This window comes from Orcinus orca, chromosome 8, assembly GCF_937001465.1.
Source record: "Orcinus orca chromosome 8, mOrcOrc1.1, whole genome shotgun sequence".
In the NCBI taxonomy this organism is placed as follows: Eukaryota; Metazoa; Chordata; class Mammalia; order Artiodactyla; family Delphinidae; genus Orcinus; species Orcinus orca.
The window spans coordinates 46343773-46367118 of NC_064566.1; the positions used below are offsets into that span (position 1 = coordinate 46343773).

General features: G+C 44.5%; 1 protein-coding gene across 6 annotated transcripts in view; it reads left to right on the forward strand.

Annotated features, from left to right (window-relative positions):
* SCUBE2 (signal peptide, CUB domain and EGF like domain containing 2) overlaps positions 1–23346 on the forward strand; it is a 68363-nt gene that overhangs the window by 19603 nt on the left and 25414 nt on the right. For 3 of the 6 annotated variants that reach the window (XM_033404559.2, XM_033404554.2, XM_033404556.2), the window contains 11 exons: positions 624–740; positions 1472–1561; positions 6539–6655; positions 7610–7732; positions 10194–10310; positions 11669–11791; positions 12219–12335; positions 12594–12680; positions 14363–14497; positions 16878–17033; positions 17427–17633. In XM_033404559.2, coding sequence (XP_033260450.1) covers positions 624–740; positions 1472–1561; positions 6539–6655; positions 7610–7732; positions 10194–10310; positions 11669–11791; positions 12219–12335; positions 12594–12680; positions 14363–14497; positions 16878–17033; positions 17427–17633 — 1389 coding nt within the window. The remainder of the gene's footprint in view (positions 1–623; positions 741–1471; positions 1562–6538; positions 6656–7609; positions 7733–10193; positions 10311–11668; positions 11792–12218; positions 12336–12593; positions 12681–14362; positions 14498–16877; positions 17034–17426; positions 17634–23346) is intronic. The other 3 variants (XM_033404555.2, XM_033404557.2, XM_033404558.2) reach the window with 3 other exon arrangements.

Here is a 23346-nt window from a genome sequence, read left to right on the forward strand (position 1 = left end):
TTTGCCATTTCCTTTGCCAGAGGTAACCACTGTTGAGTTTGATGAATAGATAGTTTTGTAGTTGTTTTTTTTTTCCCCCTTGGCTTGTCATCAATGTGTTCATACATAAGCTTTGTAATTATTGGTTAATGTTGCATTAACTGTGTGCAAAGAGTCATCATTTCCTCTGATTACCCTCCCTTTTAACTAATCCACATGGAATCTGATGAGAGAAAGCCTAACATATACATACAAATTAAATATTGTCTGTTCCAGATATTAAGTGTTATAGCATTTCCAAACGCCCTAGTACTTCTCGTGATAGAGCAAAGCACTAGTTTGGAATCTTTTGGTATAATTTCCTTTAAATACTGAAAAATCTCCCCTGACCTTCCCATGTCTATCTTTCTGTATAACGTTGCTCTAAATCTGTCATTAATCATTTCTACAAGTCATATCGTGACTACCTGTTGATATAGACAGGGACGTGGTCTGAGTCAAGGTTCTGTCTTTTATGCACAATTCCTAGCACATGCTAGGTGCTCGAATACTTCCTGAATGAAAATCAAGAGTTCTTCGGGAGCAAGTACAGCCCCAGTTGTGGAAACCTCCGTGCTTTATGGTTTGATTCTTTTTCCTCTCAGTGACCTGTAACCATGGAAACGGCGGATGCCATCACTCCTGTGAGGACACTGCTGCAGGCCCAGAGTGTAGCTGCCATCCCCAGTACAAGATGCACACGGATGGAAGGAGCTGCCTTGGTGAATGGTGACCCCAACACTGGGTTAGGGTCTTCCCCAGCCTGCTCGCCCCACCCCAGCCCTAACCCTAACGATTAATATTGTTTAGTACTAGAGGCAGGGTGTTTCCAGTGCACATGCCCTCAAGCATGTCCCATGCTGCCTCGCATGTGGCCGTGGAAGTAGTCTAGGCCTGGACTGGGGGCCCCTTTCTCCCTGTGAGACCTTGGAAAGCCCTTTTTCCTCTCCTGGATTAGGCTGCTCCTGAAGCTGGTATTCCGAAGATCGGAACAGCACATCCCAAAAGGCCAGGGCAACGCAAAGTTAAAGCTAGCTGTTCACGATGACAGGTGGCCTTTGCCATCAGCAGGAGCCAGGGTTGCATATTTCTGGTGGGATGCCTGCCTGTCCTGCCCTTCATGGCGTGTCCTTTGCTAGCTCCATTTCAGATGTTCCCCAATCCAAGGTTCTCTTTGTCCTGGACTGAGGGTTCTGGAGTGAATCTGAAGCTTGCGTTCCCCAAGGTCTCTGGTTAGTACGGTAGAATAAAAAAATCTTTTCCATATTTAATGTCTATTAAGGCTCTGAGGCCATTTAACACAGAGCCTCATTACAACATATTTTTATTGAATGAACAGAGTCACATTTCTCACATTGTTCTCATGTCTGGGATTTCCACAGAAGTGGTTGTGCAGGGGATGAACAATCTGACTCATTTAGTCTGAGAACTGTGCTGTTTGCATTTCTTGCAGAGCGAGAGGACGCTGCCCTGGAGGTGATGGAGAGCAATGCCACATCCATGGCAGATGGGGATAAACGGGTGAAACGGCGCCTGCTCATGGGTAGGCACCTCATCCACCCTCCCCCGCCACTGACGTTGTCCCTTTCCCTCCCCAACTTACTGCATCAGGCCTGAGCCTGGGGCCCATGTGCCCTCAGACCAGCTGAATTAGAGTCAGCAGCTCCTGTCCAGCCAGGGTGTGTCTGCTCTCCACTCACTGCTATTGCTTAGTCACCATCCAGGACCCCTGGTATTGTGGGAAGAGCGCCGGCCCAGCCATCAGAATAACTGGGTTAGCGTCATAACGCTGCTGAGACTTGCGCTGAGACTTGGGCAAACTGTCCCGAGCCGCTGTGTCCTGGTCTTCCTCTAAAATGGATGTAATAGGGCTTCCCTGGTGGCGCAGTGGTTGAGAGTCCGCCTGCCGTTGCAGGGGACGCGGGTTCGTGCCACGGTCCAGGAAGATCCCACATGCCACGGAGCAGCTAGGCCCGTGAGCCATGGCCGCTGAGCCTGTGCGTCCGGAGCCTGTGCTCCGCAACGGGAGAGGCCACAACAGTGAGAGGCCCACGTACCGCAAAAAAAAATAAATAAAAAAATAAATAAATAAAATGGATGTAATCAGTTGACCTCTTAGGGTTATCAGGAAGCTCGGTTAAGACAATAATATGCAAAAGTGCCCAGAGTCCGCTGTCTAGGACTTAGTGGGTGGTCAGTGCATGTCAGACCACCCGCCCTCTGAGTGACTGTGACGAGAGAGGCATTTTGGGCAGCCCCTATTTAGCATATGGCAATTTGGCTGGGTTTTTGTCCACTGAGTCTTCTATTTTGGACTCAGCCCATGTTAATGGCAGAAGAGATGAATGGAGAAGAGTGGCACTTGGCTGGGGGACACAGGAAGGTCTGGCAGCCGGTCTGCTGGAGCTGGAGGTGACTGCAGACGTTCAGCGGTGGCTGTGAGGGTGGGCATCAGATCATTTGACGTTATTATTCTGGAGAAAGCTCAGCCTGGCCTCAACAAAACTGATCTTTCGATAGCTTCTGGATTTAATAGTCAGGTAAGATATTAAGCAGCCATTGGTTACCAGGCAGGTGACATTTCTGAGCTCTTTTCTGCCCTATTAAAATTATTATTTTTAATTGCCTTAAAATAGTACATATGAATAATATTAAAAACCTTAAAAACTTAATTAGCACTATTAAGCTTGTAAAGCAATATATCATTTCCCTGTCTCCTAACTAGCCATTTGCCAGGGCCCACAATTTTCAATTCTCCTAGTTGTTTCTTCTTCTCCTGACTCCCCCTCCCACATGTTTCTGAAAAGGGAAGTGTATACAGTTATTTCTTTTTTTATAAATTTATTTTTGGCTGCGTTGGGTCTTCGTTGCTGTGTGCGGGCTTTTCTCTAGTTGCAGCGAGCGGGGGCTGCTCTTCGTTGCGGTGTGCAGGCTTCTCGTTGCGGTGGCTTCTCTTGTTGCAGAGCACAGGCTGTAGGCACACGGGCTTCTGTAGTTGTGGCACACGGGCTCAGTAGTTGTGGCTCACAGGCTCTAGAGTGCAGACTCAGTAGTTGTGGCACACGGGCTTAGTTGCTCTGCGGCATGTGGGATCTTCCCAGACCAGGGCTCGAACCTGTGTCCCCTGCATTGGCAGGCAGATTCTTAACCACTGCACCACCAGGGAAGTCCTACAGTTATTTCTTAATGTGTCAAGTTTTATTTGTTTTGTTTTGTTTTTGTTTTTCTTGGCCGCACCACATGGCTTGTGGGATCTTAGTTCCCTGACCTGGGATTGAACCTGTGCCCTCGACAATGAGAGTGCGGAGTCTTAATCACCGGACCGCCGGGGAATTCCCTTGATGTGTCAGTTTTAGATATTAGCTTTTGACTTCCTACCACAGAAGAATAAGTTATATCTCCCTTCTGTCCCCTTCCCCCATATCCTTAATATAGTTTTATCACAATTTACATATTATGAATATCTAAATATGATTCACCCCTGAGTCATGTAATGTGCTATGATTATGTTTTCTTTGTTTGCTTAGTTTTCTTAGTACCTCTTACCAATTTTTTTTGCAAATTTCTGGCGGAGCTCTAAAACCTTTACAATATGTTCAGATACAGCAGATAACTTATCAATTCTATTTTCTTCTTAAAAAGTCCCTTCTGAGGCTTCCACCCTGCTCTAGCAGGGCCTGAATCCTGGGCCAGCTGCATCTCTGTCATCCTGGCCTATCCCTGAGCCACAGCCTGGGAATTCCCTTACCCATGCTCCTGTTTTGGTGGATCCCATGTCTTCTCTTTTGTTAGTTTACATGGGTAGATATAGATTTTTTTAAAACTTTGCATACCTGAAAATGCCTTTATAGTCTCCCTTCACCCTTTCTTGAGAATTTGCCTCAGGATAGAATTCAAAGTTGGGAAAAATATTCCATCAGAGTTTTAAATAGCGCTCTATCGTTTTGAGCATTCAGTGTTCTTTCAAGAAGTCTAAGTCACTTTTAGTCTTGATTCTTTGTATGGAACCTACGAGAGCTTCTCTCTGGATGTTCTCAGGGTCTCCTTTTTGTCCCTGGTGATCTGAAATTTCACAACAATGTCCACACTGTGGGATTTGTCCCACTTGTTATTCTGAGCACTGAGTAGGCCTCTTCAAGAGGGACATTCGCATCCCCTGGTTCTGAGAAATTTTTCTTTTGATAACTTTCTTCACTTTTCTCTTTCTCTCCGGGACTCCTATTAGCTGGCTGTTGTAATTCCTGGATTGCTCCTCAAATTTTCTTCTTTTTTCTCTTCTTGATATTTTTGTTCTACTTTCTAGGAGATCTTTCATTTTTTTCTTCTAATCCTTCTATAGGGTTCTTTTTAAATTTCAGCTTTCATATTTTAATTTTTTAAGAATTTTACTTTGGTCTTTTGTTGTAGGAACCTGTTCTTATTTCATAGATGCTTTTCTTACCTCCCTGAGGAAAGTAATGATAAGATTTTCTAACTTCTCTGTTGTTCCCTGTATTATCTTTGCTTCCCTCAGGTTCCTTTTCCCTTGTTTGTTTGATTTGGTGTATTTATTTCATACTAGAGGCTTTCCTGAAATGTCCGGTGATCCTTGGCTGACTTTTCTTATTTAATAGTGGAATATTGAAAAGCCACTTGGATATTCTGTCAGCTGGTGGGCTTTATGCTTGGTTGACTAGGCAGTGGCTTAGTCATTTCATTTGGAGATCTTCAAATGCCAGAATCTATAGGTCTTTTCACTTGGGCCGGTCAGTTTGGCTGGAGAGGAATCCTTCAGTCTCCTGCTGAGGGGATTTAGACTTGGCTGCCAGTGTCCTGGGAACTGGAGTGCAGAGGAGGTGAAAGTTTGAGATCTCTCTTTTCACAGTATAGACTTTCACCTGACAGCACCTCCTCTGCTGTTACTGGTGCCCTTTTCCAGAGAAGAAATTTATCTGCTTTAGTCCAAATAGGGATGTGCTGTGGGCTGTGGAATTAAGATGGGGATCTGGGAGCCTATCTGTTATACAGACTCTCAATCAATCTTCCTATTTTTAACTCCGTCCTCACCTCTGCCTCTAGACTAACTTTAGTACCTCCAGTTCCTGAGCCTCTCTGGGATTCTGTGGCTCAGATGAGCTTACCACTTGTTGGCATCACTCTGCAGACTGCTAGGTTTTTTTTAAAAAATAAATTTAATTAATTTATTTTATTTTTATTTATTTTTGGCTATGTTGGGTCTTTGTTGCTGCGTGCAGGCTTTCTCTAGTTGTGGCAAGCAGGAGCTACTCTTTGTTGTGGTGCGCAGGCTACTTGTTGCAGTGGCTTCTCTTGCTGTGGAGCATGGGCTCTAGAGCGCATGGGCTTCAGCAGTTGTGGCACATGGGCTCAGTAGTTGTGGTTCACGGGCTCTAGAGCTCAGGCTCGGTAGCTGTGGCACACGGGCATAGTTGCTCCGCGGCATGTGGGATCTTCCCAGACCAGGGCTCAAATCCGTGTCCCCAGCATTGGCAGGCAGATTCTTAACCACTGCACCACCAGGGAAGCCCCACTGCTAGGGTTTAACTTTCTGCTATGCCAGTTACTGTTCCTCCATTGACATGCCACTTCCAGAAGATTTGACATCTTTCATCTATTGTCTTTTATTTGTCCTTAAGGATTTATACTTTAAAAAATTTATTTACTCTCATTTTAATGAGTTTTGGTGAGGAAACAGAGATAAACATACATGTTCTATCTGTCATATTTAATCAGAATTAAGTTTACCGCCCCCCCCCCCTCCCTGCCCCCGAGGCTTTACAGAGGTAGCTATGGAAGTAAAATCAGTTTCTGGATGCCTAAGCGCTAACCGTTGAATGAATGTTGAATAACATTTGTGTATTACTTGGAATTCATGCATGATATACAGAAATAGAAGGCCATTAGCTTGTTATTCTTCATCTCTATAGATATGATTTAACAACTGCGGCTGCTTTTTCATGTAACTATGACAGGTCTTTCTCCTTTCAAGGAAAGGTAAACTTCTAATCTGAGTTACTTGGCAGTTGCCAGGAGGAAGTCATTGGTGTGTGGCAAGGGAATGGGTGGCATGGGCATTGCCCATTACACATGGTGAATAGAGAAGGTTCAGGATAAAGGAAGGAACATCCCCCTTTGCTGTGTTCTGCATTCACATCTAGGCTGCTAGATGTGGTCATACTTGCAGGTCACTGGCTGTCGATCAACAGGAACTTTTAGTGGCTTCAAATCTGCCACTGAAAAGGCTCAGCAGGTTGGCAGAGGCATCTTTCCCCCTCTCTCACCCTGTCAGGCTTCCTCGGGAGATGTCACTTATTTAGATGGGTGCAGGGAGGAGCTGCCCCTGTTCTCCCTCTAACTCACCTGCGGGTGGCAGAGGCTTGGGATATGACCATGAGGACCCCACACGCTTCCTGACTTTCATGAATTTTTGTCAAGTATTAACACTGCACCAATACCCCTTTCTTCCCAGCTGTGTGAGCACTTCTTTAGGAAGCTAACTGCCTTTTTCTTACCTCCTTGGCAGAAACGTGTGCTGTCAACAACGGAGGCTGTGATCGCACCTGTAAGGATACTTCGACAGGTGTTCATTGCAGTTGTCCCGTCGGATTCAGTCTCCAGTTGGATGGGAAGACCTGTAAAGGTAGCCTGTGCCTCTCCATGCGGCTAATGTGTGGGAGTAAAGCTCTTCCCCTCCACACCTCCTGAGTGACTCCAGATTTGCTTATGATTCATATTGATCAAAAGGAAGCTTTTCTTCCCTGGGCTAGTAGAAGGTTGTAACTGAGTAAGCTTAATTAGAACCAGCTTAATTTCACTAACTGTTGAGAAGGTCAGCTTCTACAAACATCAAATGATCCATTTCAGGCAGTGGCCTTATTAGAAGAAAGCAGTTGTTCAAGGGAACATTCTTTTGCAGGAGATAATATCATCATATCATAAATAACAGTCTAGAGATTATTATATAAATAACAGCCAAGATTGTTATCCAGAGAACAATGAATAACTGTACGATTAACTTGTACTGATGAATAGAGACCCCGATGACCTAGTATTTCATGGGCCAGAGTACAAAGGCTTAGTTCTTTAACGTGATAAAAAAGTAGATAACCAGTTACCAGTTGAAACTGAGAAAAGATAAAATTAATTGAGTGTCAGAAATCACTTAAAAGCATTGAGGCTATTTGATCGTGGTGTAATTTGCCAAAACAAATATTCTAGTTCCTTATAACTTTAATCATTAAACTGGAATGGGAAGTATAGGAAAGGAAGCCATCTTATCTTGAGAGACTTGTGCAAGGATGAGAATATAATAGGACATCACCGTTCTTTCCCATAGCTTGTTTCCTTAATGCTAGTCAAGGGAGGGGCAGTGTAAGTCAGAGTTCTCCAGGGGACCAGGCACTTGTCTTTCAAAATGGGTTAAGCCAGACAAGAGAACATGTGTAAGTTTAAAAACATCAGCAAACATCCTTAAATGCTTTTATGGGTCTGTTTTGTTTCAGAGAATAATGAAGCACACACAATAGCACTTCAGGGATTTGTGGATAACGAGGCAAGTATCGCTGTCTGATTTGCCGATGCTTGACTGTTACAGATATTGATGAGTGCCAGACGCGCAATGGAGGTTGCGATCATTTCTGCAAAAACACCGTGGGCAGTTTTGACTGCAGCTGCAAAAAGGGATTTAAATTATTAACAGATGAGAAGTCTTGCCAAGGTATGTCCTGAAACATAGCTAGCTGTGCTGTGTAATGCCCACTGGTTGGATCGGAGAAGACGAAACCCTGCTCGGGCAGAGACTGGCTCGCTGGGCTTCTCTACGGAGTCATTAATCCAACCTCCACCCTGTGCTTCACTTATTTCATCTGTTAAGTAAAATAGAAACACTGAGGTAGCTCACAGGTATATTTTGGAAATTAAGCTGTTAATGATTAGAGAACACCTCAGTGAACCCATGTGGTGTGATTACAGCGGAGCTCGCTGCTAGAAATGGAATGGATCACAGAATGCAAGCAGGGTTGCATTAGGGTGTTGAAATTATGAATAATTTTCCCTTTCTAAAATTCCCTTTAATGTTATGGATTTTCTAACAAAATTTGGTGACAAAAAGTTGATTTAGTTAACATACCTTTTCTCAGCAAAAAGTTGGGGTCAACCAGTTGGTCCCTTCCTTATAGGCCTTGTTTGAATGACCAGCCTTTGGTGTTTGGGGAAAGGGTAGGGGTGAGGGAGGGAGGGGATTAAGTTGAGGAAAGGCTGGGCAGTTCTTGGGCAGGATTTCAGACCCCTTCTCAGACACATCCTTCCCATATAAGGGGCGCAGCAAGGGAACTTCTCTGGGTAGCAGTTGTTGATATTAATATAAGTGTTTTGCACAGTGATAAGCTGTTTTGGGTTGGGGGCATCATTTATATTTTCAGCTGAGCACATTTTATGCCCCACTGATATATAGAAAGAAACTCTCAGGAAAGATGTGCTGTCATTTATTTCTGATCCATTGCTGAGAATAAGAACAAGCTAACTTATTTTGTTAGAAATCCCAGAATTAAATCAAAATCAGAAAATAATATCTGATTTCACTTCATATAATAAAGATGCAACATTACCTTTCTATAATCTTATGGTGTGAATTAGGTTTCTCTCTTGTTTTTTTCTTCTTGGTACGTAATTTGTCAGACACTTCACACCCCTTTAAATTCAGCGAGTTCACTCTAGGTGACTACTGCACAGTTTTCTTCTGTTTGGCTTGGAAGGAAAATTTGCCGTTCCACATAATGTTTCATAATGTATAGAGCAAGAAATACTATTTAAGCTGTGTCAACACATTAAAAAGGAATTAGAAAGCGATCTGCTTATTTTTGACAAAGCAAAAGCCTGTTGTGAGCAGCCAAAGTCAGCTACTGAATGAGCCCACTTTCTCGGTAACTGGCTGATATTAATAAAAGAATTCATAGAATGATATCAATTACTACAGAAGAAGTGGACTTTTTCTCATTTTTCACTGATCAGTCTTGGTAGAACAAATATTTACACAGAACAAACTTACTAAAGAAATTGTCAGGACTTCTGGGAAAAGTTACGGATGAAGAGGTTTTGTAAGATTTTGCCCTCTTTTATTTCATGTTTTTCATTCCTCCAGTCCCTTCCAAATGTTTGTTTTTTGTTAACATAGTTTCTTGTGGCACGTTTGGTGTTGAAAAGGGATCTAGCAATGGTTTAGTTGGCTTCCACTGAGTCCTGTGCTGGTCCTGGTTTATCCATTTGGAGATACAAGTCATAACTCTGTTAAAATCTTCCGAAGAGTTGAGGAAGTGAAGCACTGAGATTCTAGTGTACAGGAAAGATGTAAGAACCAGACCAGGGAAGAAGAGATGATTAGACTGACAAATGCAGCCTCCTGAGGCTAGTTTCCATGACCTCAACTGCAGCCAGGGATGCCTTCATGCTGAACCGGGAAGGGAGGGAACCATGGGGGAGGAACTGGAATGGAACCATGGGGGAGGAACTGGGACTGAACCATGGGGGAGGAACAAAGCCAAGGGATTGGCCAAGAGGATCCTGTTTGGTGCTTAAGCACCACATGTCAGTGTCTGCAATAGAAAATTACTGAGGATGTTAATGTTAATGCATTCTTTTAGTGCAGAGGGCATTAAAACCCAGGATCCACTGGCCTCCTGGGGCCAGAAGATGAATTCTGGCAAGACCCAAAAGAGATAGGAGCTAGATTTATCTCCGGCTCAAGTGTTTTCTCCTTTTAATTGGCCATAGCTTATAAAATTACTATTGCTCCTTTACCAATTAGTAATAGAACTGTAATAATGCACAGGCAGCACCCTAATAGTTTACAAACCCCTTTTAGTTATGTTATCTCATTTGACTTCATTTAAATATTTTAAATTATTCAGCCCTGCAGATAAGCATGGGTGAGAGAGACCAACCGAGCTTTTAGGCAAGTGCAGTGTGCAACAGAATTTGGAAATAAGGGTCCTGGCTGTGAGTATACTTATTGTGGGCTGCTCAACACTTTGTTTAACACAAGTGAGCCAGGAGAACTGATAGATAATTTTCACTTTGTTGTTTTTGTTATTGGTCAGCAACTGGTGTTCTTATAAGTGTGTTCTTCTCTCCACTGTCCCTCAGAGTTGGTTTCAGCTCCCCTCTCCCTTTGACAATTACAGATGTGGATGAATGCTCTTTGGATAGGACCTGTGACCACAGCTGCATCAACCACCCTGGCACGTTTGCATGTGCTTGCAACAAAGGGTACACCCTCTATGGCTTTACCCACTGTGGAGGTGAGTGGAATCCCTCTAGAGTTGGATGAGGCTGGGACTTATTCCTAAGGTTTCCCCAGATCAGGGCCAGTTTTTCTACCTTGGGGGCTGAACCGGACATACCAGGCCCTATACAGGAGTAGGGAGTCCATCGACTCGAGGGAAGCAGCTGCTCTGGGAAATCGTCCCACATTGATCCCTTTAACTCGTCACGTGTGAAATGGAGTAGAGAGAAGAGCTGAGCTCTTTCAGTTGTGAATTCTTTATGGACTTTATTGATACAGTTGTACTCAGACAGTGGGTGGGTCTCTCAGGAGCTGGTGCCCTGTCCACTGGAACTTGCCAAGATAGTAAAGTCATGGCCCTCGGAGAGGCTTGGCAGTGCGCCAACTGATTCCACAGCTCTGCTGTGCATAGGAACTGGCTGTGGAGCTTGGTTTGAGCTCTTTGAGCTGGTCTTTGTGCAGGTCTCTGAGCTGGAAGTGGGACCATGGACTCTGTCTCCCTGCTCTGAGCCCTTGCAGCAACATGTTCTGATGTCTCATGACCTTACAGCTAAGTAAACTATGGCTTAAGTCAGATTTGGCATCACTCTGCTGTCTCTACTCATCAGATTCATTCAGCAATCTTTGAGAATACAGATTCTGATTCTTATTCTAAAAGTCTAGGGCTTCAAGGTGATTTTGGGGATCTGAGGATGTGGGAACCACTGGCTTTAGTACTTCCTGCCCAATCCTCGTTTCCTGTGTCCTTAAGAAGAATGGATAGTAGTGATTTGCTGTAGATAGTGTTGTTTTTCTTCTCCTTTTCAACACATCCCTGGCATGGCTGAACACATGCCCTTCCAGTCCATCAAGAAACCCCGAGGAAATATTCCCTGAATATGGACGTGTATTTGGGTTTTAGTTGGAGTCACCTTCTGACCTGGACTCAGTCTCAAGTTGATGGGGATTAGTGCAAGTCATTTTTCTTATCTATATCCCAACTATATGAACCGCCAAGTGGGGAGTCCTAATTCTCTCTGTCTCTCTTGGGATGTAGCCCAGGAGGATGGTGGAGTTTTAAACTGGAAACCTGTGCAGTGTCTGAATTTGACACCTGAAAATAGAGTGTGACCCCTTCTGAGTGTCCTTACTGGCGGAAATGTTTGGTCAAGAATGGAACTTGAGTCCATGCTGGTGAGGCTCGTGCCAGGAAGACCACTGAGTGGGGAGTGGGTCAGCTCGTGCCAAGTGCACATTCTGAAGGCAGTCAGCACCTTCCCTTAGTTCAGTGAGCTTCAGCCGTGCGACTCACCTCCTGCTCCTTCCTTGATGGAGGGATAGTGTCAGCCAGGTCAGCAAATGGCTGCTGTGACAGGAGAGCGTTTTGCTCCACAGACACGAATGAGTGCAGCGTCAACAACGGAGGCTGTCAGCAGGTCTGCGTGAACACCGTGGGCAGCTACGAATGCCGGTGCCACTCTGCGCACAAGCTCCACTGGAATAAAAAAGACTGTGTGGGTAAGAGGCGCCGAGGCTCGGGCTCAGTGCGCGGGCTCACCGCTGGCCCAGCAGCACTCTCCCACGTCCCCCTGGTCCCACCGGACCCAGAGTGCGGCTGACCAGTCCTCCACTGCATTCTCCTCCCCCGAGCTGCAGCAGCCGTTCTTTAAATCCTTCAAAAACAGGAGATACTTTGCAGGCCCTTGGGGGTTTCCTTCTGTGCTTCTGCGTAGGTTGGAACTCACTTCTGTTTTCCTGGTTGCTTTTCTGCATGAAAAGAATAGAGTACAAGGCGTTCCTTTACCCTGGGGGAAATAAACATGGTGTCCGTGTAATGTGCTGGGCGTCGGCACTACCTTCTCTTCTTGGGGCCTTTGAGCATGGGACTCAGCCGTCCTTGTCACACCTTCTCTCTCTGTAAGTGTCTGTATTTTGTCCTGTCTAGAAGTGGAGGGGGTCCTGCCCACTAGCGTATCACCCCACGTGTCCCTGCAGTGTGGTAAGAGTGGTGGAGGAGACAGGTGCTTCCTCAGATGTCTCTCTGGCATTCACCTCTCTTCAGGTGAGTGGGTCCCAGGCCCTGGGGCAGGTCCTCATGCCAGGGCCAGGCCTTCCTGGCCTTCAGGTGTTAGATGGCTTCAAAGGGCTTCCAGGTCTTTGACCAGCTGCCCCCTGACCACTGGAGGCCCATGCTCTGAGACCCTGTATTCTGGGGGCTTTTTAGTGGTTCACGTGGAGTGGGGTTGCGGGTGACTTGAGCTGCCACCGGGAGAGACTGTAACCTTGCTTACCTGCTGACGATCCACATTCTGTCTGTCAGGACTGCAAGAGGCCTATTCTGTCACCTGCGGCTCTTCCTCTCCTCTCAGGAGCAAACAGCAAAAATCAAATGACTCTGCTTTTGGGGGTAATTACCAAACCTGCGTGTTGTCTCTGGGGCTCACCGTGTTCAATGGGCTTCATTTGTGGGATACTGTTCTTGGGCGTTGGCTTTGTTTTCTTTTCTCCTAATCTCTTTGATGCCGCAAGCACGTTACAGGATGTTCTTACCTGTAGCCTTGGTGCCTGCGATCTGACTCGCCACATAACAGACACTTACTGAGTGTCCATTGTGTGCTGGAAGGCTCCATGCAGCCCTGGTGGGTCATCATATTGGGCAGAGGCCCACGTAGCTCTAGGACCAGGAGACGCAGGTCTTCCCAGCTCCCTGTACCATAGAGCACCTCAGAGGCTTGGCAGGAAATGTGGGCTTGGGGCACATGGCATCAGTGGAGACAGGGACATGCCAAGGGGAGCAAGGATTCTGACCAGGGACAGGGGCCCAAACCCTTTATCAAAAGACAAAGAAGGACATTTAAAGCTTTTAAGAGGCCTTGTCCTCCCAGATTTAGACAAGCATCTGTGATGATGTCATATGAACATCTGAATAAGGAAATGGTTCTTGATGTCCATATTATGTATATAAGCAAAGATAGAGATGCAAAGCATGATAATAACAGCTCGTGTGAATTGATGGAGCAGTTAAAACGTGCCGGCCACTGTGTTACATGTATTAGCTGATTTAATCCACACTATAGCCCTCTGGGGCAATTTTACTGTTATCTTCATTAACCAGATGAAGAAACTGAGGTTCAGAGAGGTGAAATAACATATCCAGAGTGACTCAGATAGGAAATAGTGGAGCTAGGATATTGACCAGGCAGTTTGGGTCCAGAGTCTTAAGCATTATCCTTCACTGCCCGTCTTGTCTGATGTTTGGACCCAGCCAGAGGGGACTTCACAGTCTGTTTCACCAAAACTCGTAGTGATGATCACTTGGAGATTAAGGCCACCCTAAGGTGAGCAAGCAAATAGTTAACAGTTATTCAGTTCTTACTATGTACCAGACAGTAGGCTAAACACTTTTTGTTTTACATTATCTCATTAATCCTCACAACAGCCCGGTAACGTAAGGACTGTAATTATGTCTGTTTTACAGATGAGAAGACTGAGGCTTAGGGAGACTAAGTACCTTGCTCAAGTTCTCATCACAAGTTGAAGGGCTGGAATTTGAATCCTGGTCATTGGCTCCAGAGCCTAACATGATTAAGACTGACCATGGAAGGAGAACAGAATTTTCCATATGAGACCCTCAAAGTAGGGCTTGCTCCCTCACAGACCCTGAAAATCCTAGCCACGTTTAGTGAGTGCCATCCTTGTCTGGAATGGTGGCTCCCTCAGGCCTGTCCTCCCAGGACAGGCTTATTTAGGAGAATCTGCCCTTCCATTTCCCTCAGCTGTCTTGCTCTAATTTGACCTGGGGGATTCTGGCCTTCCTTCTTGGAAAGGCACAGAAATGACTTCATTTTTCATCTCACTGTTGAGGCTGTTTTGGGCCCTTCCTTTGTTATGTTTGAGCCCTGGATTCATCTCAGATGGAGCGATAAGTGTAACTCTTAGGAGGCTCCTGGTGCCCCCAGTCCAAGGGAACGGGCGCTCCCCAATCCCAAACTTTCTTGGTCTCAGCATAAGAGAGGGGCTCAGGGTGTACTTCCAGCAATGGACAGCTCTCCATTACCCACTGGTGTTTCCATTCCTTTGCCTCTGAAGGTAACATCTCTCACTTGTTTCTTTCTGAAGATGTCGCCACCGTCAGGACAAGTGTAACCTTTAAGCTAAATGAAGGCAAGTGTAGTTTGAAAAAGGCTGATCTGTTTCCCGAGGGTCTGCGACCAGTACTACCAGGTATGGAATCAGATGGCTGGTGCAGGGAGCTTGCCTGCATTGTGGGAAAGGGGCCTGTAATGAGCCGAGCCATTCAGATGGGATCGAACAGTTCAGAATCTCTGTGGACTCTCTTCACGAGATGAAGAAGAGCCTCACTTGGCACCTCCGCATGCTTCTGGAGTTATTCTTCAGGGTTTCCTTTGCAGGGTACAAAGAGTGAAGCTCTGGGGAAAGCTGTGAGTTAATAGGAATCAATGAGGGCTTAAGATGCATTAGTACCTTGTGATCATACTGGGTTAAATTTTCTAGACCTTAGAGTTTCCTTAAAATAATCCAAAATCCGAATCCAAAGAAATGAAAAAAAGGTTTGGCTCAGAAAGGGTAACCTTTGATGAACAAAGATGTAATATCCAGCTTTCCTGCTGGATTTAGTTTTTGGAGGCAGTGATGCCATTTGGCTTCAGCAGAACAAATACTCTCCAAGTAGACCTGGCCTTATGAAAAGAGCAGAATCCAACATTCCTCTTTCTTCCCCAGCTCACATTTCCAGTATTATTTCATAGAATAATTTTAGAAAAAAAAATCAGGAGTCATGTATTAGGGAGGGTTCTTTCCCCAATCTACCCTCAAATAAACTGTACAAACAAATAAATGCAAAATCACTCTAGTCACATATGAGTGCCTATTTTAAGTAACTAAACAAGATTAATTTGGGCACCTCCATTTGATGGAACATTATGCAGCTATTAATTATGGGTTTTCAAAGAATGTTTAATGACATTTGAAAATGTTCTTGTTATAATGCTAAGATGGAAAAAGAGAGAGTAACATTGTGTATATCTAATACGACCTAAATTGTATAAGAAAAAGCGTGAATAGAAGAAAAACAAAGAAAACTCACCATGTCCTTATTAGTGGGTTATATGTGGGTGGAAGGATGATGAGTGATTTTAATTTTTGTCCTGCATTTTCCAAATTCCCCACAGTGAGCATTTATACTTTTAATCAGAGGGGAAAGCATTATTTAAAAATAGATTTGGGGGCTTCCCTGGTGGCACAGTGGTAGAGAGTCTGCCTGCTGATGCAGGGGACACAGGTTCGTGCCCCGGGCCGGGAGGATCCCACATGCCGCGGAGCAGCTGGGCCCGTGAGCCATGGCTGCCGAGCCTGTGTGTCCGGAGCCTGTGCTCCACAAAGGGAGAGGCCACAACAGTGAGAGGTCCGCGTACTGCAAAAAAAAAAAAAAAAAAGATTTGGTCTTTAGTTCACTTAATGGTATTGTACTAATGTTAATTTCTTAGTTTTGATAAAGATACGTGTAAATGTAGGATGTTAACATTGGGGACACTGGGTGCAGAGTATATGGGAACTCTGAGTACTCTCTTAGCAACTTTTCTATAACGTCTAAGCTTATTTCAAAATAAAAAGTTTAAAAAATAGATATGGAAAAATGGAAAGGAAAACAGGTTCAGAATGAGCATCTGTTCAGTTTGAGATGTGAAGTTAGCCTTTTGAAAAGGTAAGATAGATCTTTAGGGAAAAATTAATTTGCCTTCTCCTTCCTTTGGTCCTGATGACCTGCTGATTTGAACATCCTTATAATGTTAGAGAACACGATACAGATAATTCTTCAGTTCAATAAAGTAAGATTAGTTAATTGTGTGGATGGTATTTGGACCTGCTCTTTGGTTCTGGTTAACAATCATTAGTTAAAAGATTCACTGGAAGCCATGGAGGGAGGAGTGATGGCCAAAGTCAGGAATGAGGATGCACAAAGCCCTGCCTTACATAACACTTTCACTCCCCTCCTACATGCCTTCATGATATTGTTTGGTTCTGTTGATTCTTTGTGCCATTTATTGCTCCTGGTTATTTCAAACTGAGCCATCATTGTTGACGTGCTTTCCAGCTTTCCCTTTGGGTTGGAATTACTCCAAGGTCAGTTTGCCTGAAAGCAGGAGTTAATTTCCTTGCTACTCCTGTGCCCGTTCCTTACTTGAAGCCCCTCAGCCCTTGCTTGAGACATCATAGTCCAGCTTTAAAGAAACCAACTATGAGAACATGAACGTACCTTAACAAATTACCAGTCAGGATTGCAAGACGATCTTTGGTCCCCATCTTCCACAGATGTGGCCGGTCAGTCGGAAACATCCAGCATTTATTCATGAAAATAAGTTTCAAGAGCTAAATTGTAAAGTTATTTAGGTGGCAATACTGGTTCTTCAGGATTCAAGTGTCATCGTACTGCAAGCTGAGGGCTTGCAGCGTCTTGGCATATGGAGTTAATCATCTAGTCCCTTGAGAGTTGTTCTAATGAAATGTTTACAGAGTTGTAGCGAATGTTCAGCTGAGTGCTTTGCCAGGATTTGGCTTCCGATAATTTTGTTTCTTCATACAGAGAAGCACAGCTCAGTAAAAGAGAGCTTCCGCTACGCAAATCTTACATGCAGCTCTGGCAAGCAAGTCCCGGGAGCCCCCGGACGACCGAGCACCCCTAAGGAAATGTTTATCACTGTTGAGTTTGAGCTTGAAACTAACCAAAAGGAGGTGACAGGTTGGTTTGAAAACAGTCTGTGGTGCCAGACTTCTTACGGCTTGCTCCTTATTTCTTTGCCTTTCACTTTTCATCATTCTTGCCGGGGGTGGGGGGGTGGCCGGAAATAGTGCAACCACTGAAGTATCTCCTGTTTTTTTTCACCCCCAAACTAAACTGAATTGTTTTGGAACCTGATGATTTTATCTGCTTCATCAAAACCCAAAGCTACCATTTTGGTCAACAAATTTCTGTTTGAATTGAATGCTGCCCAGCCTGCTAGGTGCCCAGCTCCAAGCCTCTCCCCATGCTGTGCACAGGGAGCTGTGGGTGTTTGTGGGTCCTGCAGTTGGTCTGGACATGCTCACATGCTGCAGCCTGACCCCTCCACTGCTGTCCCTCTCGTTTCTTCAGCCTCTTGTGATCCGAGCTGCATCATAAAGCGAACAGAGAAGCGGCTCCGGAAGGCCATCCGCACGCTCCGGAAGGCTGCCCACAGGGAGCAGTTTCACCTCCAGCTCTCAGGCGTGGACCTCGAAGTGGCTAAAAAGTCTCCCCAAACATCTGAACACTGGGCGGAGTCCTGTGGAGTGGGTCAGGGCCATGTAGGAAACCAATGTGGTGAGTGGCCTGCTGGCCGGGACATTCTTGCTAACAGAACTGTCTTGAGCTCCAAAAACACTAAGGGTAACCAAAAGCAAGTCTGTCCCATCCTTTCTCCCCAGGCTTCTTCCAGAGAACACCTGGGACACCCACGCTCATTTAAGAACTACATGTGGGTGTTGGCCTTGCCTACAGGATCAGGAGCCCCCCAGCACCTGGCATAGTGCCTGACACTTAATAACTCTCTGTTGGGTTGAGGGACAGAATGGAAGAGGCAGGGTTGATGAGAAGAGGGAGTGTTGCCCCTTAAGGATCTGAGGGACCGTGGTCTTCAAAGCACTGTGGTCCCCCAGCTGGGGCAGGACTGCAAGTATAAGGTATCCATGAGCCTTCTCGACACTCCACTATCACAGTTCCCCTATCATCCCTCTGGTGTGACACATGGTGGCAATGAACAAATTCCTGTCCATAGTTTTGTGCAGAGGCAAGGCTGGGAGTCGCTCAGCTGCCTTATGAGATCCCTGAGCTATGGCCCAAGCTTTCTAGTAGTGTCAGTTCCAGTGTATGGTGGTGGTGGTGGTGGTGGTGGTGGTGGTGGTGGTGGTGGTGTGTGTATGTATGCGTGTGTGTGCATGTATCAGAATTAAACTTGAGCAATATCAATTCTATTCCTCTGATGAAGTTCCAGGCAAGAGGAATCTGGGCAAGACGTTCCAAGGTGGTCAGTCTTGAGATTTGTTTGTTGTGAGAGACTGTTCTGGGCAATTATGAGAGATTCTACCTAAAAAGTCTTAGATGGGGGGAAATTAGGGTCTCTCTTTACAGTAATACTGTAACCATTTGTTGAATCCTCATCTGTCACAAGCATAACACTAAGCATTATATCTGCATGACCTCATTCAGTCCTTCCAGTAATCTTACCAGGTAGGTATTATCTCCATTTTACAGATGAGCAAACTGGAGCTCAGAGGGATAAGTGCTCTTGCTCAAGGTCCCATGGATGGTCCCACTCCAAAGCCTGTGCTCTGGTCCCAAGAAAGGTGAATTTCGATAACCAGACCCCTCCAGAGTAAATTGGTGTCCTTTCTGAAGTGTCATTGGAATCATGAGGCCTGAGAAATGATGCTTGAGCTAAGGAGTGATAAAGCAGTGTTTCTGAAGAAGCAAAGCTGAGCCCAGAGGCACTTGTTCAGAAGAATTGTCAGCAATAGGTCCACAGCCCAACTCTGTTGCTTTGCCAAAACATAGTGAAAATCATGTGTAAAATCAGTGTAACTGTCCACCAGGGGCTGGTTCTCAGATAGTCTTGACTTTTATTCCAGCTGACTCTCCTAAAAAAAAAAAAAAAAAAAAAGGTAAGAACAACCCAGCTGGTTGGTTGGTTCTCACTGAAAATTCTAAGAGTTCCAGTTTCCATACCAAAATGGTGATGAGAGTTGGCTGTTGCCGCCCTGCTTTCCAGGGTGAGTTGCAGAAACTGTCAGGATAGGCGGGCCAGCCTCCTTCTGGCCTCTCAGAGCTGAATTGCACCCCTTCCCCCAGCTTCTGTCCTGTGGGAAGAGGCCCTGCAGGCTCACCAGGGAGGTTTATGGGTCAGTTAAGAGTTCAGGAAAAGCTAGTGTCAAGGGCCCTGTGGAACAACTCCCAGTGAGAGTATTATCAGTACTACCATGGGGATGCTTCTGGGGAATAGAGGCCTTAGGGGGAGGATTAGGAGTTACTTAACAGAGGCCTCATGACCGTGACAGCTGGTGAAAGACACTCAGTACAAGGTTTGTGTAGCTGTTGTGTGTGTGAACGTGTCCCTGAGATGCTTATCACACTGAGTTAAGTTGGATTTGCTTCTAAGAGAGGCCATGTATCCTGTCTCAAGAGCTCCCTCTAGCACTGGATGAATTTTGTAGTCCACAACGTCAGGTTCACCCTGCCTGACAGCAGTGTTAAAGATTTTACCATGTCAAAGAAACAGCGCAAGGAACTACCAGTGAAACTCCTTTCTCCTGCTGGAGGGAGGAAGTGGGTGTAAAAAGGAGTCAGGTGTGTTAGTTAGAAAGGCTTTTTACCCAGCAGACTCCTGGCATGGGCAAACCATGGTGTCTGTGTGTGTGTTGTGTGTGTGTGTGTGTGTGTGTGTCTTAATTCCTGATCTATTTAATGGTGTTAGAACATCATGAAAAGCAGGCTTACTGGTATTTTCTGAGCTCTGATGGCACATGCAGTGGAGACAAACCTAGGGTAGTTCTTTTTAGAAATTGTTTTGTGTTTCTAGAAAAGAGCCCAAAGCCTGCTTTGAGTCACTTGGAAGGAGAGATGGAACCATTATGTTTTTCCTTTAAAATATTTTTTATTTAGTTTTTAATTACCTAAGTGGTGCATATTCCAAATGATACAGAAATGTACACAGTTAGGATGGAAACTTTCCCATCAGCTCCCAATCCCACTCCCCAGAAATAATCTCTGTCAATAGTTTGCTGTGTATCTTTCCACATCTGTTTTTATGCATGTATAAAAATGAAATTTTATTGACTCATTCAATAAATATTTATTGAGCACCTACTGTGTGCCAGATACTATTCTAGGTGCTGGGAATCCAATAATGAGACAAAAGAGCAAAAATCTCAGCCCTCATTGAGTTTACATTTCTGGAGGAGGGAGACAGACCACAAACCAATAAAGAAGGAAATATATCCTATAGCAAATGGTGGTAAGGGGGTGACGAACAGGTAGGCAGAGAAGTAGAATAGAAGATTCTATTTTGGCAAGGGGAGGGGTGAGGAGCAGTGTACTCCCCCAAAACATGGACTGTGTTCAGGGACAGTGGTCATTGGAAAGTGTCATTTGGGCAGAGATGTGAAGGATGGGAGGAACCAGCTATGGGGAGATCTGGGGGAAAGAGTCCCAGCCAAAGGCAACAGCAAGTACAAAACCCCTGAGGGCTGGAGAGAAGGCTAAGATGATGAGAGCTGAGGGAGGGAGGGCAGAGGAAGAAAGTAAGAGCAGTAGCAGAGGGCCAGATCATGTGGGGAGTGGAAATCCTGGTGAGGTCGCTGAATCTGAGTGAGAGAAAAGCCAATGAAGGGATTTGAGTGAAGAGGTAACAAGGTTCTGACTTACGTTTCAAAAGGATAACTTTGGCTGCTGTATTGAAAATAGGCTGTAGGTTTATGTGTGAAAAAAACAAAAAATATATCAATGCAGTTTTAATAGTGCTGTGTATTGTTTTTAACTACAGGGTAGATCATGGACATCTTTCCATGCTACCAGAGGAGCTACCATACTTCTTTTAAAGCTTCCTAATCTATATTTGTTTTAAGACACCAGTGTTTATTAGCCATACTCCTATTGGTGGACATTTAATCAAGTTATTCCTGATTTTTCTGTTACAAATAATGCTGCAGTGAATTTTCTTTTTGTGCACATGTCCAGTATTTCTGAAGGATAGACGTGCAGATGTCTAATTGCAGGTCAAAGGACATGCATATTTAAAACTGAATAGATGCTGCTAAATTACCCTCCAAAAAACATACTAATATATACTCCCTCCAACATTGTATATGAGTGTTTTTTGCCCTGCCTCATTGCTAACATGGATTATATATTACTGATCTTTTTCTTTTTTAAATTTAATTTAATTTATTTTTGGCTGCGTTGGGTCTTCGTTGCTGTGCACGGGCTTTCTGTCAGTCGCAGCGAGCGGGGGTTGCTCTTCGTTGCAGTGTGCATGTTTCTCATTGCTGTGCCTTCTCTTGTGGTGGAGCACGGGCTCTAGGCGGGCGGGCTTCAGTAGTTGTGGCATGTGGGCTCAGTAGTTGTGGCTCGCGGGCTCTAGAGCACAGGCTCAGTAGTTGTGGCGCATGGGCCCAGTTGCTCTGCGGCATGTGGGATCTTCCCAAACCAGGGCTCAAACTCGTGTCCCCTGCATTGGCAGGCAGATTCTTAACCACTGCACCACCAGGGAAGCCCTACTGATCTTTTAAATTTTTGCAAATCTGATAAGTAAAAATAATAGTCATTTTAACTTGTTTTTCTTTGATTATTAGTAAGACTGAGCATGCCTTCATATGTCTGTGGCGATTTAGATTTCTTCTTCTGAGAATATCCTTATGCTTTGCCTATTTTTCCATTGAATTTTTTGGTTTTCCAATATGATTTTTAAAAAATAAAATTTAAAGTCCCAAGTTATATCAAAGAACATAGTCACTTCTGACCAAACATTTTCTTTCTTATAGTCATTTTTATACAGTAAAGTCTCATAAATTTGACATTTAAGGACTTTGGGGAGAGCCTGCTCTGCAGGTGACCTTTGTACCATCTGGGATCAATTTTAGCAAGATGGCAAAAAAGAAAAATAGTTATTATATTCTCCAAGGAACAAATTCCTTAAGCTCACAGTAATTCATAAAGTCCTTCATATATAGAAGAAGAAAGAAAAGAAAAAATTAATGATGAAATGGATTTCTATTTTTCTTTCATAGCTGTTTATCCTTTCATAAAGGATACATTATTTAAGGAGTATACTTGCTAAAGTATAAATTTTTTTTTTTTTTGCGGTACGCGGCCTCTGCTGCTGTGGAGCACAGGCTCCAGACGCACAGGCTCAGCGGCCATGGCTCACGGGCCCAGCCGCTCCGCGACATGTGGGATCCTCCTGGACCAGGGCACGAACCTGTGTCCCCTGCATCGGCAGGTGGACTCTCAACCACTGCGCCACCAGGGAAGCCCTAAAGTATAAATTTTTGTATTTGATTATTTTGAAAACTTGTTGAAATTTTAAAAAGACACAATCCAGGCAACTGGCAAACTGGGAAGTATCCTAGTGCCTGGGTTCTTGAGAGACTAGAAAAGTTTAATTCAACTTTTAATAGTAGTAGTGTTCCTCTGCAGTAGTTGAAAAAACTTAATTAAAGCAGAATTTATTGAGATCCCACTCTGTGCCACTCTATGAACTTAGGTTGAAGCAGTGAGAACATAATGGGTGAGAAGCCTGCTTTTATGAAGTTCACATTCTAATGGAAGGAGATGGACAATAAAAAAGTAAAGAGAAAGATAATTTCAGAAATTATAATTGTTATTGAAGATAATAAAACAGAATGGGTCAGAGGGGAGGAGAGATTACTAGTCCCTACAGGGTGTTCAAGGGAGACCGTCAGAGCAGGTGACGTTTGAGCTAAGACCTAATTGAGAAGGAGGAGCTGGCCATGCAAAACTCTGATAGAGGCAGGGGGTGCTCTGATGGAGGGGATAGCAGCAAGTGCAAAGGGCCTGAGGCAGGAAGGAGCCAGGCATTTTCTTCTTAAGTTTTCAAAATTGAGAAATTATTTGGAACTGAACAGGCAGCAAATTTCTTTTCTGTTTTAAATCAAGGAAAATATAAAGTGTATATTAGCAATATAGACCAATATTAGACCAATATTTAGCACATGGACTTGGTAGGAAATGCTTTTAATTTAAAAAACATAATTTAATAAAATGTTGACATGTATTGAGCCCTTAATGTGTTCAGCCCTGTGCTAAGTACTTTACATGTCTCATCTCATTTAGTCTCATCACAAGTCATTCTGCATCATGCCCTTTTTACAGATAAGGAAACTAAGGCATAAGAAGGTAAGCAGTTTTCCCAATGTCACGCAGCAAGTCAGTGGCAGAGCCAGGATTCTCATTCAGATCTGACTCAAGAGCCTATGTTCCTAACCATCTCAAATTGAATGCTCTCACGTCTCCCACATATAGC